The sequence below is a fragment of the Anneissia japonica genome, unplaced genomic scaffold (assembly GCF_011630105.1).
Source record: "Anneissia japonica isolate Jap-2015-1 unplaced genomic scaffold, ASM1163010v1 scaffold287717_len1600092_cov198, whole genome shotgun sequence".
NCBI classification, from domain to species: Eukaryota; Metazoa; Echinodermata; class Crinoidea; order Comatulida; family Comatulidae; genus Anneissia; species Anneissia japonica.
Genome location: NW_022755469.1, coordinates 1343905 through 1363685, shown reverse-complemented (window position 1 = coordinate 1363685; position 19781 = coordinate 1343905). Strand labels below are relative to the sequence as shown.

At 34.8% G+C, this 19781-nt stretch overlaps 3 protein-coding genes across 3 annotated transcripts in view; all 3 read left to right on the top strand.

The window, feature by feature from the left end:
• LOC117123497 (mitochondrial calcium uniporter regulator 1-like) overlaps positions 1–4543 on the top strand; it is a 7775-nt gene extending 3232 nt beyond the window's left edge. Inside the window, exons 5-8 of the mRNA XM_033269443.1 lie at positions 906–947; positions 1787–1858; positions 2321–2435; positions 2861–4543. Of these exons, the coding sequence (XP_033125334.1) occupies positions 906–947; positions 1787–1858; positions 2321–2435; positions 2861–2919 (288 nt within the window). The 3' untranslated portion in view covers positions 2920–4543. The remainder of the gene's footprint in view (positions 1–905; positions 948–1786; positions 1859–2320; positions 2436–2860) is intronic.
• A 2856-nt stretch (positions 4544–7399) lies between these two features.
• Positions 7400–19775, top strand: LOC117123510 (dehydrogenase/reductase SDR family member 1-like). The gene is made up of 7 exons (XM_033269459.1): positions 7400–7461; positions 16528–16671; positions 16894–16973; positions 17324–17456; positions 17980–18111; positions 18595–18664; positions 19060–19775. Exons 2-7 carry the CDS (start codon positions 16588–16590, stop codon positions 19272–19274), a joined length of 714 nt encoding a protein of 237 aa, XP_033125350.1. The 5' UTR covers positions 7400–7461; positions 16528–16587; the 3' UTR covers positions 19275–19775.
• LOC117123509 lies at positions 12146–16508 on the top strand. The gene has a single exon (XM_033269458.1). The coding sequence runs from the start codon at positions 13369–13371 to the stop codon at positions 16054–16056; it is 2688 nt and encodes an 895-aa protein (XP_033125349.1). The 5' UTR covers positions 12146–13368; the 3' UTR covers positions 16057–16508.
• Positions 19776–19781: the final 6 nt, after the last annotated feature.

Sequence of the window (19781 nt, the reverse complement as noted above, 5' to 3'; positions counted from 1 at the left end):
TCAAAATTATTGCTTTCCTCCTTAGCTTCGTGTGGCAAACCATGGAAAAACTCGTCTGGTCGAATTTTCTACACGAAGCTGAGTAGACATAGGGCGCATTCAGATTATGTACTCGGCATAAAATGTTATCGTAACATTATGTTCTCGGCACATGTTCACATACCACACCGAACGAAAAAGTTTTCGAAATGCGATATTCAGATTATAAAACCATGTTCTTGGCATTTATGAATGTGTAACATTTTGAGAGGAGCTCAGAGTCACTGTAGGCCTAACTTTATTTCCATTTTATTAAATTTGTCCCTTATAAGATCCCAGGGTCTTCGTGGAAATCCCAAGATTGTCGGATAGGTTACCACAAAATTTAACCCAACCTCTATTTTACGAATCCCCCGTACCGTACGTAAAATCGAGGCTCTACTGTAATACAATTTATCAGTCAATCAATCTTTGAACATTCTATGAACACATAAAGCCTTAATAAGTATCTATCTTCTGTCCTGGTGGCCCTTCTAATCTTGTGGAACCTCTGTGGAGGACTGACTTCTCTTTCCTTTAATCCTAACGTCTGTCTTTGACTTCCTCAAGCTGTCCTTTACTGTGGTTTCCAAATAAGCATTTACCAATGAAATTTAGATATTGAAAAATAGATAGATTTTTATATTTATGATTCTATAATTGTTTATTTAAAAAATTATCACTGAAATTAAATGGTATTTGTGATGAAATACATATCATGATAGTTTGTTTTAAATATAGGTCTAGACGGTCTAGACATTAATTTATATATTATAGGATATTATTTTTTTCTTGATTTCCCAACCATTTTAGGTATTACTGTATGTGTATTGAATACCAAAAAATTAAATAAAAAGTTTAAAATTCATAATATTTTTATCTTATAGAAATTGTCAACAGAGGTGCAGCAGCTTAGGGGGCAACTTAAAGTGAGCACAATTCTTTTCTAACACATTAATCATATTCATATTTTGTCCAGTACATTTATATATAGATTATTTATGGTCTATTCCAGACCTATTGTAGACCTATTCTTAACAGAATGAGTTTCACTTTAGTCATGTATGCCCTGGAAATAAAGATTTAAGAGAAAGCTTTTTGCCATTAAATTATTGGTTCCTTACCATAATAAAAAATTTGTAAATATTATTAAACCATGGATGTACCCAGATTGTTTTATTCCCTTTTGTCATTTAAAATTTTATCACCATAAATTCATATAATAAATTAAAATAAGGGAAAGAATTGTAATCTTTGCTCAATGGGCTGGAGGCTTAAGGACAGTAAAGGTGGGCCTAGCATCCAATAGCTAGCACATTGGCTAGTCACCAGATTCTACTTGCACAGTCATGGTAATTGCCTTACATAATGTATATGTGTAGTGGGAACAGCACTCTCATCACATTACCATTTAAATTTAACTTTGTCATTCTGAATCAGCTGTTATGCCTTTTTTATACCTCATCTATGATAATTTAACATTGTCATTCTTATTCGGCTTAATCCCTTAAAGATTTTTTATATTCATTCATTTTTTGCTGTTTGATATAGTTCAGTGTTTTTTTTTTTAATCCATTTAATCTATTTTGAGTAGGGCTGAAAGAGGCCTAAACCCCTTGTCCAGACTATCAAATTAGACAAAAACTGCTGTATGCCCATATATAGTCATCATTTGCCTACATATGGTCATGATGTGCCTATATATGGTCTCTTCATTACACCTCTGTTGGTAACATAATATTTTAGTATTTCTTTTTTTACATTGCAGGATGAAGTAGTGAAGCTTAAAAATGCTTTTACTCTGGATATAAACCTGGAGAAGAGTAGAGCAAAAGAAGCAGTAATATTTTTAAAATATTTTAAAAATTTCCATAAATTGTAACAAATCTGATAACAATGTTTAGGAGGTATGGATTAAGTTAAGAACCTAATCATCAAAAGTAAGAAATTGATGCTTTAAATAACTGATATTAAATTTAAATAACTGATGTTTAAATGTTATAACTACTGTAATGTTTATTATATATTTGGTGTAAAACTGATATAACTGATGAGACTGAAATTTTACTAATAATAGGCCTATATATATAATAGTATAGAATCTTGCAGTATACCATGTGATTATTCTGAAACTAACACATCAGTTCTTTTCAGAAATATTCATGTGGTGTACTGCAAGAGTTTATACTATTGCTTATCTGCTATGCAAACACTTAAACTAATGTAACTGATGTTCAATTTAAATTAAAATTGTTTATCCCATCTTGTGATAATTCTGTGGATTATTTCTATTATATAACAGAATAATATATCAGAGCAGGATATAAAAAGTACAAACAACAGGATAACCACTGAAATAGCAAACTTGAATGCTAAAATGGAAGCGACAAAATTTGAGTCCTTGAAATATTTTGGAGGTAAGATTATTATCACCAGTTATATTAAATGTTAGTGATAAAATATTAAAAATTGTTAAATGATGATGATGATGATGATGATGATGGCGGTGTCGGCAGTGATAATGACGACAATCAGTTGATTTATTGTATGATACAGTATATTAAATAATTGATTGAATGATGTATTTATTGATTGAATATATTTTGATTGATTAAATTGATTTGTTGAATAGTTCATTGATTAATGCTTTAATTATATTCTAGAATTTAATTATATTCTATCATTGACTTGATTGAATAGTTTATTAGTTAATGCTAAAGTATATTCTATAATTGACTCATTACAATTAAATAAGAATAGAATGAAATTTGTAATCATTAAAAGACACAACAGCTAAAAAAACTCTGATATTACATTGTTTGATGTTTTTATTTTCTTTCAGCAACGCTTCTAGGCTCTGTAACTATAATGCTGGGTGCTTACAGAATCTTCCTCCATTGAAAGTTTTATTACTTAATGCAATATGAACAATTAGATAAAACAAGGATGATATACAGTATATGTATTTGTATAACTATTATATAGAAGTACAAGGAACAAATGGAGGGCTTCAGTTAAGAGTTTATAACACAGAGAAAATAGACTAAATGTACTGTGTCTGTCTGTGAAACAAATCATAGGTTTTTCATTGTTGGTATATTCAGACTTGGTATTTTTGACATTATGATATACACTGTACTGTCTTACTGAAATTCTATGGTTTATATTGAAGGTGATTATAGTACTTTAAAAACAGTTGGTGCTACCAAAACTCAGATTCCAGCTGCTGTTATATTGCAGAGTTCTAATCATTAAACAACAGTACCCAACCCAAGAAAGTGAGTTGGATTTTCCTTCTATATTTGTAATCTTTTAAGTGCAATGGTTGACGATATGTATAATGCTAATTCGCATTTACCCTAACATTTGTGTTAAGTTCATATATTTTGATTAACAGTTAATAATATGTAGAATTAATTACGGTAATATTTATTTATGGCCATCTTTAGTGTATGAGCATGCTTTTCTTTGCATTGATCAATAGTTATGAAGATCCAATCATGGAAATTGGCTAGAGTGCCACAGAGACAAACTGTATAAAAACACAGGGTAATTGGGATGGAAGAAGAAAAGAATCAAAACATAAATAAAGGCTTTTCTGCATGAGCAGAAAAAAAACCCCCAATATTATGGTGTGTCTTTCTATTTTGAAATAATATTGACAATATTATTAATAATATTAACAATAATATTGTTAATAGCAGGATACAGGTGTCGTATTCTGAGACTTCACTTGTGTGAAGAGGTATATAAATGCCAGGTTACTATTATCATTCAATCCAACAGTTATTACATAATTATTATATTTATTATTCAATATTCAATTTTATTTATATTTAATTTTATTCAATATATTCAATTTTATTTATATTTAATTTATTCAGCATTATTTTCAACAGTACATGTAAATTATAACATAAATTCTTCATTTTATCTTGAGCTAAGAAAAAACCTGTAAAATTTATATTCGGTATTTAATTGCCTACTTTGAGTAATAATAAGTGCAAGAGTCTAAACTGAAAGACATGTTGACAAGGCTAATGGCTAGACTAAGCTGAAAAAGTTCAAACAAAAAAAAAGAATAATTATAGTATTGCCTATTTGTTGTATATAAGTTATTACCGGTAACTGAATTGAAAGTTAGAGCAAGAAAATAATTAGGTTTTCAATTAACAGATGTGTTTTAATGCATCTCTGTATTTTAGACTAAACATGCCAGCATGCTCTACTGTGATTGGCTATTAGAACTGTGTCATGTTTCGACAGTATTGTTTGAGTATATTTTTTCTAGTTCTTATTATAGGACTATGATTACATATTTAAAAAGCAGAAAACATCTTGGGGGAAAACATTCATACTCCTTATATTTTTGAGAATTGTATGAGTAATAGTCAATACAAATATTTGTAATGATATGTAGCCTGGTTTATTATACTAAGTTAAGGTGTACATTATTCTTTCTTTTTCACTGCATGCATATGAAACCACATGAATAAATAAAGTGTACAAGTCATGACTGTCGTATTTATCTGTGTGAATACTGTATTACTTTGCTTTGATTTATTTTTGTAGTGTTTAATTTTATCAACCCCAATAAAAATATAACTTGGAAAAACTGGTCGGAAATTATATGGGTTTGCTGTACAATTTGAGGCAGTGAAAAGGTGTTCCCTCTATAGGCGTGCGTATATCTTCGGGTAAGATCCCACCTTACAATAAGAATAAAACAAGTCGATAGGCATCATTTCAACAGGCCTCATTTGGGAAAATAAAACCATTGGTTCTCATGAACTCCAATAGTAGTTGTTGCGAAGTAAACTCTAGATACCCAGGTGGTGAAACATGTTCACTTCCACCACAATTAAATAATTGAGGGTTTCCACTCTCTTCCCCTCCCCCCCACCTTCCTCTGTTTTGTTTTCGAATTCGCTCCTGATAAATACCTACTGCAAATGAACGTGGCACAAGGTACCAAGACTATATTGACCCCTATATTATAGGCCTACCGTATATTTTCTTTGCTAGTATTATTCTAAGTACCAGCAACTTCCAAGCTCTTGTCATTACCATGACGCAATTATCAATATCATTTGCATATAGACACTTCACAACATGTCTTGGCATCACCTACCCTGTTCCTCTTAAAGACTGTTTATTTATATGGAATATTTTGATTCATATCATAAAGTGGCATGATGCTAGTGGTGTTTAGTGTCGACGCACTATATTCTTTAAATAATACAACAAATCGTGCTGCTTGGACCACCTTTAGCCTATTGAAACGGTATGTCTAGACTTGTATTTTTTAAGTGTTATGTAAATAAAGTCAAAGCATGTATAATCTCTATAAATATTAGATCTACCAGTATGCACTAACCAACTTATATCAATAAGCCTTATATTTTATGGATAAAACAATAGAATGCCCGTATTACAGTAGGCCTGTCTATTACGCAGCTATGACCTTTTCCATTAATAATTTTGAGAATTTTTTAGCATAAATGTTCTGGCCTGTCACCGTATTTAACACAGATTAGCTTGTTATGTTGTCCTTTAATTGTTACTAATTATTGTATGTTCATAATTTTAATGTATTGGCCGCCCTGGCTGATTATGCCTATCACTGTGTCTTCAACACGATGCTGCTGCTACTACTACAGTAATACAGTGATACGTAGCATTTTTATTAGCAGATCGGTTCACTTTTTACTGGTATAACTGGCTTGATATACTGTCGCTGACTACTTCCTCTATAACCCCCTGTCTGGATATAGGCCTACTGTGGTGAATTACCCGCTATGATAGAATGCGTTGGTTACAAGGAACTATAATTATCTTTACCCAGTACCGCTCGTTTATATTCAATCGGCGGGAAAAGTTTCTATGGTATTATAGTGACTGTCAATGTAACATAGTCCTATGGATTTTAATTATTATAAAGGGGAAAAAATGAAACAATTCTAATGACATGGTTTGGTCTATTGTGCCACTTAAACAAAACAAAACACGTTGTATGAGCTCAAACATTGGCGGGACAAAACAAACGGCATGGATATATTCTGCAATTAAATATGCACTTTTTGAAATAAGCTTCCCTGCTGTTGATAGGCCTATTCCAACCATTTTTGTGGTGCGAATATTAATTTTTAATTAATAGTTTAATGTAATTTTAGCGTGGTGGTTGGTAAGTTTGCCTTCAAATCCTGGGCCACTTATAATATTTAATTTATTTCATAAATATATCTAGGCCTATATGTTAATACTTTGTGTATGTGAGAGTGATACTGAACAGGTTGATCAGGATTTTAAAAAAAAATCATGAATGAATGTATGATCAACAAACGAACGAACGAATGAATGGATGGATGAATGGTTGATAAAATTGATAAATGAATGAATGCATACATGAAAAAAATGAATAAATTAATAGATGGATAAATGAATGAATTAATAAATAATGCATTTAGCATTGGTGGAGCCAGAAGAGGTTTCCCCACTTCGTACAGGCCTGGACCCCCAGTAGTCCGACACCACGACGAGGTCTTTGGACCAAAAATAATAATTTGTTATCCAAATACTAACTTTATTTTGATTGCCAATCCCTAATATTGTGGTATAAAAGCACAATTTGACCATAAGCCATACAAATCGCCCTTAAACCCTTCTAGGGATATTTATTTCGGGACCCGATCGAGGGTCTAGTTGGCCACTTGGTTCGAAACCCCAGTGTCAGAAATATCGGACCCCCGGTTTGCCAAATTTCTGGGGCCACGTACCACTGGAATTTTAGAACAATTTAATGTATCCCATGTCTATTCAAGTGTTAACTAATCACACACGGTTATAGATGACCTGATCTTGTAATCACGTTTTATTTACAGGATATATTATCGATGGTTCCTTTATCAGGCAAGATATGTGTGGTTACAGGAGCCGCAGAGGGGATAGGAAAGGCGGTAGCAGTCGCACTGGCAGAAGCGGGGGCGATTTAAAACTTGAATATGACTTCATTGAGGAGAATTTTTTGAACGATTCACAGATGCATGCAGACGATTCCCAGAACAGCTTCAACAATTTTGACTTAAGCTACTTGTCTGCAGATTATACATTTCTTTGGAACTCAACCAGACTCTGTCTCTTATACACATCTAGATGTGTATAAGAGACAGGTGTAGTAGCAGACAAAAAATACATCTTAAGAATACCACAATAATTTTCAAACTCAATACCATATAGGCAAAGCCTAATTAATTTTTATTTAAACATTGACAAAAAAATGGGGTAATGAGGCATATAAGGCTGATATCCGTGACCGATTTCCGCCAATTTAAAAGTAAACAATAAACGGCCTGCATTTGGCGGATTTTGTTTTACACAGGTCCAGTGAAGACCGATGGTGGAAATGAAACTCTTATTGCGTGTCTTCAAAATACAGTAAAGGAGGTAGGCCTATGAATAAATTTAATTGATGTACATCAACACCAACAACAATGAAAATAATAATAATAATAATAATAATAATAATAATAATAATAATAATAATAATAATGATAATAATAATAATAATAATAATAATAATGATAATGATAATGATAATGATAATGATAATGAAAATGAAAATAATAATAATAATAATATTGGCAATACAAATATTAATAATAATGTTAATAATAGAAAAAGTAGGTCGTTTTCAATGCCTAGTCTCACTGGTTGATTATACAAACAAAATACCAGTGTCTTCTTTAACGAATATATAAAACCATGCCAAACATTTATTACTGTGATAAAAATTAAACTTGTACTCAGTAACACGTGAATGTTACATAGAATGTAGGAAATTATTGATCCATATTCAACTGTCCGAATTGTTTTATGACGATATTTTAAAAAGGGTGCCTCGTCATATCAAGTTTTAAAAAAAGAGGTAAATGCCCAGGAGTATCTCTTAACACGGATGTGGGTTCAGGCCACAATTCAACCCATGGATGAGATGACACATGTTTATTTTAGGATATATTAGTGGCCTACCGTTACCTAGTAAACGGACCACGTCTCTTATGAATGTATATAGGGATATGTCCATTATTGCAATATTGTTAGTAGGCGCCTATATATTTCCAAGGTCAAGATGATATTGTAGGCATAACGTTTATTGAACGTAAAGAGGAGTAAAACTAAGAACCAATAAGAAGTTCAAGCTGTTGATCAGTCATATGTTTTCAGAATTAGGCATCTATGTACTGTACATCCATATATACAATTAACACAAAAAAGAATTATACAAAATAAGCCATTGCGCATTGTGAACTACGTATGCTCGTATCCAACGTCAATCGACAAAAAACATGTTGTTTGCATGTGATGTATGTAATACAATATAGATGCACTAATCAGGCATTAAGATATGACCTCACCCTCTTTATTTGACGATATTGTTTAAGTCGATAAGAGACATCCTTATATAATAATATTGCTATATAATAATATAAATCATCGTGAATTCATTACAACATGGTCACGCTGACGTTGCCTTGACAGATTGAAGTACTGTGCCAGGATTAGGTCTACCATTCCAGTATGAAACCAGGATGAAACACGTCCGGTTGGAGGAAACCAAAAAGCTATTTAAGTAGTGATAACTAGAGTTACATTTCGAAACACAATACATGTTAACCTATTATCGGGACTACTAACAGCCGAGTTCGGGTACCATCAGTTTATATACAGAGCTAAATTCAGTGGGTATAAAAGATAAATTTAGGTCTGCTGTGGATCTTGCAACATAGAATTTTAGCCCTAACCGTGAACTTGCAAGAATGTTCCGTAAGCATGCAGTGGTAAATAAAGTGAAGAATTCCAGAAAACCAAATGACCTCACAGGCAAAATCGTTCGTAACAATTGCACAGAATTGGAAGAAGAACAGACTGTTTCATTGGGCACACGTAGACCTACCTTGGGAGCTGCGGCCCAAGAGGAATATGAAGACGCTAGAAGTAAGGCCTGCGCACGCGCCCTGATTGATCAGACTGGCAGTGTCGACAGTTCAAACAACAATTCGGCCCAATGGAAATCCCATAGCGACGGAATTGGACAGTTCCGTGGAAGTGGACGACATATAGGCCTACCAATCGAGGAACTCACAGACCAAATCGTTTGTAATAATTACACACAATTTGGACAAGAACAAACTGTTTCATTGAGCACCCGAAGACCTACCTTAGGAGCCACAGCCCAAGAGGAATATGAAGAATCTAAAAATAAAGCCTGTGCACGCGTCCTGTTAAATCAGACTTGTAGTTCCGAAAGTTTAAACAGCAATTCGGCTCAATGGAAATCCAATGACGGTGGGATTGAACAGTTTCGTGGAAGTGAACGACATACAGGCCTATCCGTCGAAGAAATCCCAGGCAATATCGTTCGTAATAATTGCAAAAAATTTGAACATGAACAGACATTGGGCACACGTAGACCTACCTTGGGAGCTACAGCGCAAGAGCAATATGAAGACGCTAGAAATAAAGCCTGCGCACGCGTCCTGATCAATCAGGCTAGCAGTGGTAATAGTGTTAAGAATAATTTGGCTCAATGGAAATCTAGTCACGGTGGGATTAACAAGTTTCGTGGAAGTGAACAACACAGTACAGGCTTATCAATTGAGGAACTAAAGCAACGCATGCAAGTAACCTGCTCCAACGTTTCGACAAATGCTGATAACACCCTCCGTGAAATTGACATTTTCTTCCAGGAATGCTACAGAAAATTAAAAGAACGGCAAAATATCTTATGTCAACAAGTAATGCAATCAAAATCAAGCATAGAACACAATATAAAACTTGAATATGACTTCATTGAGGAGAATTATTTGAACGATTCACAGATGCATGCAGACGATTCCCAGAACAGCTTCAACAATTTTGACTTAAGCTACTTGTCTGCAGATTATACATTTCTTTGGAACTCAACCAGACTAGAAGATATCATATCGGAATTAGATACAGTAACAGTTGTGAATATGTTGTCGGTGGTGCCGTACAAGACACAAATATTATACGGGATCGGATGCGTCGGTCACACCTATCGATTAAAGATGATCACATTCACTCCTTATGGAACTCGTTGTATATCTGGTGGAATGACATTAAAAGTTTCTGTGTATGATGAGGTCCCAGAACGCGCATTGGAATGTGATGTAATTGACAATAACGACGGCACTTATCACGTGTGTTTCTTGCCAACCCACCATGGCACATATAACATTACCATGTGCATCGGAAATACATCCCAACATTCTATAAACGTCGGAGTTCAAGTTTTTAATATTGTTGCTACACTGTATCCTGCGTTTGTCAACGTTGAATCAAAAGTATCTATTTGCTTCCATGACACTTCCTCTTTTCCAGATCTGTCATCAATATCTGGAATTATACTGACAAACTCTGGTGATCCAGTCGATACTACCTGCACTATTGACAACGGTTCGATGTATTTAACCTACACACCGGTCTCTGCAGAGAGCCATGTACTTTTGATTCGGTCTTCAACTGGAGATGTTATTAGTAGTTATAATATATGCGTAGGGAGGCTGACTCTCGGACCTGTCTTTGCAAATGTTGAGTGTTCTATGACCTTAGATCATATGGAGGTCGCTGATATGGACGTACGAATCGAAACTTTTGACGGACAAGACGTCCACATTGCGTTTATGGGAGGCGAAAGAGGCACACACACATATAAATTCATTCCTGAAACTAAAGGTACATTGAGATTGCAAGTTAAGAGAGATGGCATCACAGTACTGTGTACCAATATTTCAGTTGGTGCTCTGGTCGTAGATGTAAAGAGTGCCGTGGTCAATGGCATATGCACTGTTAACATCGATGCATGCGATTGTTCGGGGTTTCTGCTTAAAGACATTGCAGGAGACATGAAATTAACAGCTCAACTCTCAAGTCCAAATGGATCTATGGAAAACTGTGACGTTACATTTAAAGACGGGTCGTGGAAAATTTCATATCTTCCTCGGTTAGTTGGCTACTATCACATGGTATTGTTTTTAGATGACGTCGTGTTCAGGGAATCACCAATCAAAATAGAAGTGAACGGCCACGTAGAAATCTGTGGAGGACCGTCTTCTGAATTTTTCGGCAGTGCATCTGATATTTGTACTTCAGTTGATGGACTTATCTTCATTGCAGACACAGCACAGAATAACCGCATCGTAATCCTTGATACAGATGGCAGATTCCATTCGTCAATTCCCGTTAAGACAAAAGATGTTTCCTTAATTGCAAGCAATATATGTGGAACAAAACTCTATGTGTTATGTATTGTTAAGAAAATAATGGAAGTGTATGACATATGTAAACGAAAACGTGTGATGTCTGTTTTTATGAACGGCGTTGGTGCGCCAAGTGCGTTGGTTTTCGACAAAAATGACAATACACTTTTAATAAGCGACACAGAACAAAAGTGCCTATTAGTTATTGATCCAGAGAATTGTAAAGAAAAGTATCAAATCAGACCGGTTGGAAGCACTCTACATTGGCCTTCGGATGTTTGTGTAGATAATATGGGTACTGTATACGTTTGTGACACAGACGCTGGTAAGGTTGTTGTGATGGACAAGCGGGGCTTCATTGGCAAACCCTTTGGAGCTGAGGGGGGAATAAAAGACCCAATCGCTGTTTCTGTTGATGATGATTACCGGTTGTTAGTTTTACTAAGAGCGCAGCAGATGTGCCTGTACGGTATGGATCGTAAAATCGTGGGGATATTGAAAGCTGGCGGTGGAATGTCAAGAAGAAGCAAGCTGCAGATTATGCCGGACGGATACTGCATCAAAACGAATGAGAAAGAAAATTGTTTACGGCGGTATCATTATGCGTCTATAGAAACATCGACAAACGCCGAAATTTTCTCGCCATCGCGTAGAATTGGTCGACGTAGAGGACGCCTGTTTTCCTCTAGTGGATCGCTCTTGATTTCTTCAAGAAGTGCAAATACAAGCCCTGACTCATTGTGTCGGATGTTGTGTTTTAAATTTCAGGGAGGAGATAGAAAATCTCAAAGCTGTTCAGATTTGAGTTCAATTAACGAACGAATTACAGAACAGCAATGCTCCTAATGATGTCGACGCGAAGCCATTTTTTTTTGTGTGGACATTTGTTATTTTTTCAGGAGTTAAATAGTCAACCTCTGAAACGACTATTGGCCTAGTTTTCTCAGTCAACACTGAGAGAAAATCGGTAGTGCCAAACGTATAGTAGCTTTGTGTAAAAATAAAGACTATAGAAATACTCATCGGACATAATTTTGGGGTCTAAAGGTCCTTAGGCTACCCGACCTGTTATCTGCTGTGTACTTCTAGGCATATAATGTATCACCGTTTTTAGTTGTTACTATGTGACGCAGTAGTTCTTATAAATTATAATAATTGTAAATATTAAGCAATATAAAATATGTATTGGAATAAGTGAAATAAGTGAACAATTCTACTTAATTGTGACCAATGTCTTAATACTTTTCGGTATTGGCAATTGGTATGGACCCTATGTAAAATGTATATTAATTTGTAGATTTATGTAAATTTATATAGGTCCTTGGTGAAATTCAACATTGAAATTCAGATTTGGCCCATGGGAACCCGAAGGTGGCCGTATTGCAGCGTCTGATCAGTGTGAATTATTTTTCGTGTGTATTCGCCACCCCGTTTTTTTTTTTTTGAATCATAACTAGGTATTGGTAACGTAATTTCTAACTATATAAGGCTGCTAATTCGCTACAACGTTCTGTTAACGTCATTTTCTGACATGTTCTGACCACAACGCTCATGAATGTTTAACAGTTTTTTTGTGTTTGATGGGTAAACAAATATCAATTCTGCTTTCGCAGATTTAAAGACTTCGACTACGAAAATCACCAGCTAATCTAAGGATCAATGCAGTATTATTTGTTCATTCTCTCGTACGAATATCCAATTGAAAGCTATTAACTTTCAATTAATACAAAATCCATCTAAATAGTACTCGTAGACATGGTATCACATTGTAGACCTATGATATTTAGAAAGATTAAACAAGTATTTGATATATTGATTGTCAGTCTAATCCTTGAAGTCCATAGTCCATTATTGTTTATTTTTGGAAATGAATACGGCATGCAACGGTTCTAATTGCCGGCTATAGGGTCTATTACATGACGCTCCACTGTTTTATATAGGCCTAAATAGCGACATTTTCTGCTAAATATTGAGAATATATGATATCATTTATGCTGTATCCATCCATTCTGGACTGGTTAGAATTTTGTTATCACAAGGAGATACTGACGTGTTCCGGAAGGCCGTAAGCATGGCGTCAATGGAATTACACACTTCGCAGCCACCAGGGAAACTGGAGTACCCCAGTGTGAATAGATGCAATGCCTGCCGTATACGACGCGCCATTGCTTGGTGTGATACTTGTCTTAAAAAACTGTGCTTATCGTGTAAAACAACTCATCTAGAAGGTTTTCATAGACATAACATCACTTTGTATGATTTTGAGAAAGACGAGTACGACAAACAGTTAAATGAAACCAACACTAACATGACAGGCAGTATGAGTGTTGTACAAACTACTACCAGCATCACGACGACGGATACCCAGACCGAAATGGACACATCAGTAATGGTAGACCAACTAGATAGAGAAATAAAACGAAAGAAAGACAATCTTAACTATCAATGCGAGGAAACTAAACGCGAAATTAATTGTTGCTTTGATAATTACATAAAAGTTCTCAACAGACGGAAGCAAACATTGTGTGAACATGTAAATAAAACGCATTTAACGATAAGCACTGATATCAACGATGAGTATGAAAGTATTAGGAAACAATTATCAAGTGATGGTAAACAATGCGCCTCGTCTGCTCTCAAATCACGTGATATGAACTTTGAGACACGCCTAAGAAACAATTCGACGCACATGACGGCGAATTATAAAATACATTGGAACTCAAACGAATTTCCAGAATTATGTAGTAAAGTTGATAAATTAGGCAACGTTGAATTCTATTCAATTGTCCCATCACTCACCAAACTGACGAACACCATCGGAATTGTTGGTAAAGTTTGTAAAGTTCAGGTTAACACATTTGATCGCGATGGAAATCCTTGTAAATTCAGTGGGTTAGACTTAACCGCCGAAGTAAGTACACCAAAGCTTGTGTACCGCAAGTGTGATGTCATTGGTAACCACGATGGAACATACGACATTTGTCTCCTGCCTGAAGAAGTTGGTGCTCATACTGTAATTGTAAAAATATTAGACAACTGGACAGATTCAGTACAGTGTACTGTTGATTGTTACGACATGATCGTAAATCCGTTCCGAGCATATATTGGTAAAGAATCCCAAGTAGAGTTAAAAGTGGTTGGAACTGACCTGATCAAATTAGAAAAATTCATTTTCCGGGTTCAATCGGACGACACGACTGTAATAAGAAGTACGTGTATAATAGACAATCAATTTGCCAAAATAGTATTCATTCCCAGTAGTTTGAATCCGTATAATCTTCTCGTATTGAATCAAGAGGGAGTAACCATTAAAACATTCAAAATCCCAATCAACAATTGTTTTCTGCGGTCTGCATTTGCTTATGTCGAGAGTGTTGTAGAGATTGAAACAACTACTGGTGTTAACACCTCCATAAGAGTGGCATCTCCTGATGGGCAAAATGTTCCAATTCAAGTGGTCCCTGAAAAAGAAAGTGCTTTAACTGCAATTTTCTATCCAGAGTCCAATGGTATTTTCCACATATACATAACTCAGGAAAATCTGCCAACATTTTGTATGAAATATCCTGTAGGAAATTTGATGATCGACGTGAAAGGAGCTCTAGTGGGCGGGTCGTGTAGTCTGACGATGTACGCATGTGACTGCTGTGGGTTCATCCACCAGAAACTAAATTATATTCCGACAATTTCTGCTCATATCCAAAGTCCTGAAGGCTTGTCTGAAAAATGTTATGTTGCATTTGAAGGTAATTTATGGACGATCTCATTCATACCTACAACTATCGGGATTCATGAGCTGAATATGCAGATCAATAGAACACCGTATAGGTATTCACCAATATCAATTTATGTAACCGATCATCTGGAGTTTTCAGGCGGGCCATCATCTGAGTATTTTGGTAACGCCTCTGACATATGCACTTCAATTAACGGGCACATTTTCGTTGCAGACACAGCTCAGAGTAACCGCGTAGTAATCCTAGACTCGGATGGCAGATTCTATTCATCAATTCCAGTTCAAACAAAAGACGTCTCATTGATTACAATCTCCGGTTTTAAGATATATGTTTTATTTGTTGTTAAAAAAATTCTCAAAGTTTATGACATAAAAACACATAAGTTGTTGTTATCCTTTAGCGTGCGATTTATTGCGTCGCCAAGTGCAATATGCGTCAACAAACTCGCCAACACATTGTTAATAAGCGACACCGAACGAAAATGCGTCATCGTTGTTGATCCAAATTCAGGAGACGAAATAAAAAGCTTATCACCGACAGGAAAGAATTTACAATGGCCGTCAGATATATGTGTGTCCAACACAGGTTCATTATATATTTGCGATGAAGACGCGAAAAGTGTGATTGAAATGGACGCGGAAGGTAATTGTGTGGATACAAAAACCTTTGTCAAGTTTGACAATCAGCATCCGATTGCAGTTGCTGTTGATGACAAAAATCATGTCTTGGTATTGCTGCGAACACAACAACTGCATGTGTACCACAACGAACAGACGTTAATGGAAGTTATAAACGTAGATGGTGGTGTGTCTCGACGAAACAAACTTCAAATTGTTGGTTCAGACGGTTGTTTTATAAAAACGAATGAAATGGAAAATTGTTTACGAAAGTATCGTTATACGTCCGTAAAGAAGCGTGTGTCCTCACAGCGGCAGAATCGTGCTGTTAAACTGGAGAGACGAAATGCATTTGTCTCTAGTAAAACTCAAACATTAAGGTCTAACAATCTCAGCGACAAATAAGGAACAAAACAGCACTTATGCCTGTTACCAAATGCAAGCTGTTGGCCAAAGTTATCAAAGTAACATTATTGTACAAAATAATAAATCAAATGGGTGAATTGATTGGTTCTTTGATGTATGTTTTAAAACATTGCCACAGGAAGAGTGGTTCTTATTATTTTTATAAAGACAATAATACAAAAATAATAATAATATTAATAAAATTCCTATTAGAAATTTTAATAATAATATATTAGAAATAACAAACAGTACAAACAATCAAATAAACTGCTCAAAAAAGGAAAACAAATTCTTCTGTTCGCCATACTAAGCAATCGTTTTGGTTTCTTCCGTCCGAAAAATGTACCAACACTACAGAAATACAACTTGCTACGTTTCATCAAGACAATGACCTTAGTAAAGGTACAATACTTTTTTTTATCCGGCTAAAAACTGAATCGACAAAATATCATGATTAATTCTATACTCTAGGCTGAACAAGTCGGTGGTATATGCATACCGGTCGAGTGTGATCATACGTCAGTGGAAGACATGGAGTCGTTATTCAACAAAGTAAGAGACGAAAGATACCGCCAACTTGACGTGGTAGTCAACTGTGCTTTTTCAGGAGAACCAGTTAGTACTTTACGTTTTTTCGTGTGCCTTAGTTTATATAAAGTTTTAGTTATTGCAACTGTAAACACGTTACACATTGTCACTGTTGCACAGTGTATACTATATTAGTGCATAATTATTATATACAGTATTATTAATATAAATGTATATTAATAATATAAATGCATATATTATTAATATATACATTTATCAAAAAAAATATTTAACCTCTTCGTTACTTAGATATTGAAAGAGAAGAGAAATGTGCCGTTCTGGGAAGTCCCGTTAGAAATATGGGATGTTTGCAGTCAAGCAGGAATGAGGTAAAATAATAATCATGTTATATACCCGGATGTTGCTAGACCATGGTTATCTCTTATATTATCTTTAAATCCCTAAAAAAAATAGACAAAAGGCTCGTTTAAATTATATAAACTCGGGACTTCATGCACATAATAAATTTAGTAATAACACTTACTTTATGAACCTTGACACTTTTAAATGAATTTATATGTTTCACATTCTGTCATATCTTTGGTAAACCCCTCCCCCGTTCATATTTACCCCTGTTACTTTGTCGGTTTTATTAAGACAAGTCGTACTGCATCAAAGGTGTGACATCCTTCCATGCCTACTTCCCCCCTTGTTAAAGTGTTTTTGTTGTTACCCACAGATCGTATTACGTTGCAACGAGGCGTGCCGCCGAATTAATGGTCCCAGTCAAGAAAGGCATCATCATCAATGTATCATCCATGTCGGGGTTCAAGCCGCTATTTAACACGGCGTATGGCGTCAACAAAGCTGCAGTAAGTATTATAGTAACATTACGAGTATATACAGGACTGCTACTTCTGCTGCTCATAACGTAACAGCTATGATCTATTACTGGCTAAAGCCTGGGGTATTCATTGGCATTTTTTATTTCACCCCAAACTGGCCTAGCGGGGCCCTTTAAGAAACAGATTATGTTTTTAAAAACATAATACGTTCTTGTCAGATGTCAGAACTTAAAAGCAGGGTTTACCTACCCACTGGACCCTCTACTCGGACCTAGCGCCCAGTGTAGGGGCCCGAAGCTTATCCAGTGGCGCCCCATGGCCCTTTCACCACTGCTATTGCTGCTGCATCGACTGCTACTACTACTTATAATTATTATTATTTTTATTATTATTATTATTATTATTATTATTATTATTATTATTATTATTAGGCTACGTGATGATGATAATTTTAATAAAAATAATATAATAGTTATAATAATATAAATAATATTAATATAAATGATTACTAATTAAGCCTGTTTGAAAAAGTTTATCAAACATTTTCCAGTGTAACAGAATGACTGAAGACTGCTCACGAGAACTTAAGGATTATGACGTTGCAGTTGTATCGGTTTTACCTGGACTGGTGAAGACAGAGTTCCTACTTGAATGTGCAAGTCAAAATAAACTCAACTTCGAGGTAGGTACAGTAATTTTAAACAAGGACAGTTATATGCTAATTTGTGTCACAATTATTTTAGCCGCCTGAACATATTAATTTGCTTATCCAAAACTTAATTTTGATTGCCAATCTCTAATATTGTGGTCTAAAAGAACAATTTTGGGTCATAGTACGCCATAAAAACTCTCCCCAGCATGAACCCAGGAATTTTTATTCTGGGACGACCCTGATCAGGGCTCAAATAGGCCTAGGCCCTTTGGTTCGGGCCCCATTTTCGGATATGTTCGGACCCCTCATTGGCAAATTCCTGAAGCCACTACGGTCAACGTACGATTTTAGTAAATGAACGTGCGCACAACAATGACGTAATATATGGCCTGTGTTTCTGAACTCAGTATTTTGAAATTCGAATTTTGTATAAAAGTACTGTATGAAAATACTGTACATCGTTTTTATGTAAGACCTCATTATATTAATCTGTGTTCATCTTTTGATAAATAGGAAGAAATAGCCTTATCGCAGGGCGAGACACCACAGTTTGTGGCAAAAGCAGTGCTGAATCTAGTAACAGGTGAGAAAATAACGCTACTACTACTATACTGCAGTACTACTATTTTAAAGATTTAACTAATTGCCACATGCCTATATAATTTATTATTAAATATCATGACCTTGTACATTGACTTATAATTCCCTTTTCTATTTCGTTCTTATAACTGATAACAATACTAAAGAATTGTCTTCATGTATTTAATACAATAGCTTTGTATTAGTGATATTAAAGATTTAAATAATTGTCACATGCCTATATAATTTATTATCAGTATCATATCTTGTACGTTGACTTTTAATCCTCTTCGCTATTTTTTTCTTATATACTGATAACAATACTAATTATTCATCTACGGTATTAAATACAATAGCTTTGTATATTCGTCTTTTGCATTATTTGCTTATTTTTTGCAGATCAAAACATTATGCAGAAGACAGGAAAAATCTTAACGACCGTAGACATAGCAAACGATTATAAGTTTACCGATTTCAATGGATGGAGGCCTCTTCACCCTTTGAGTCTCCGCGCGAATATGCTGTATACAGGCAAATGGCGATTGGCCAAATACACCCCGCGTTTTATCAAGGCACCTAAGTGGTTCTTGACGGAAAATGAAATTAGATATTGAAAATGTCAATTTGTATACATTGGTATATGTTTATATTTTGTAATATTAAAGTTAATAGTTGTGTTTTAATTTTTAATCTAACACCTTCAGAATATCTGTCGGCTGTTCTACCAATCGAATCATGAGTCCAATTTATAATTGGAGATGACTTTGTTCATCCATAAAGTATTGGTGACTATTGGCCCGGCTAATTCCTCATTATAGAAAACTCCAGAACAAATGTTTATGAAGACATGTGTACAAATTCAATGTCCAAAATTACGGACCTTAAGGATGCAATAATAGATAAATATTTATACTTTAGGATCGTTTGCTAATTTATATAGTAATGAAAATAACGATTATTACTCATAATAATATTTTTGTTATACTTTTAAAAATATCATTTGTTATTTTGATGGCAACATATAAAAAAATGTAGTTCAATAATTAATTACAGAGTATATTGTATACTAACTTAGTATTCAGTAAAAAATCATAGGAGTAGTAGTAGTAGTAGTAGTAGTA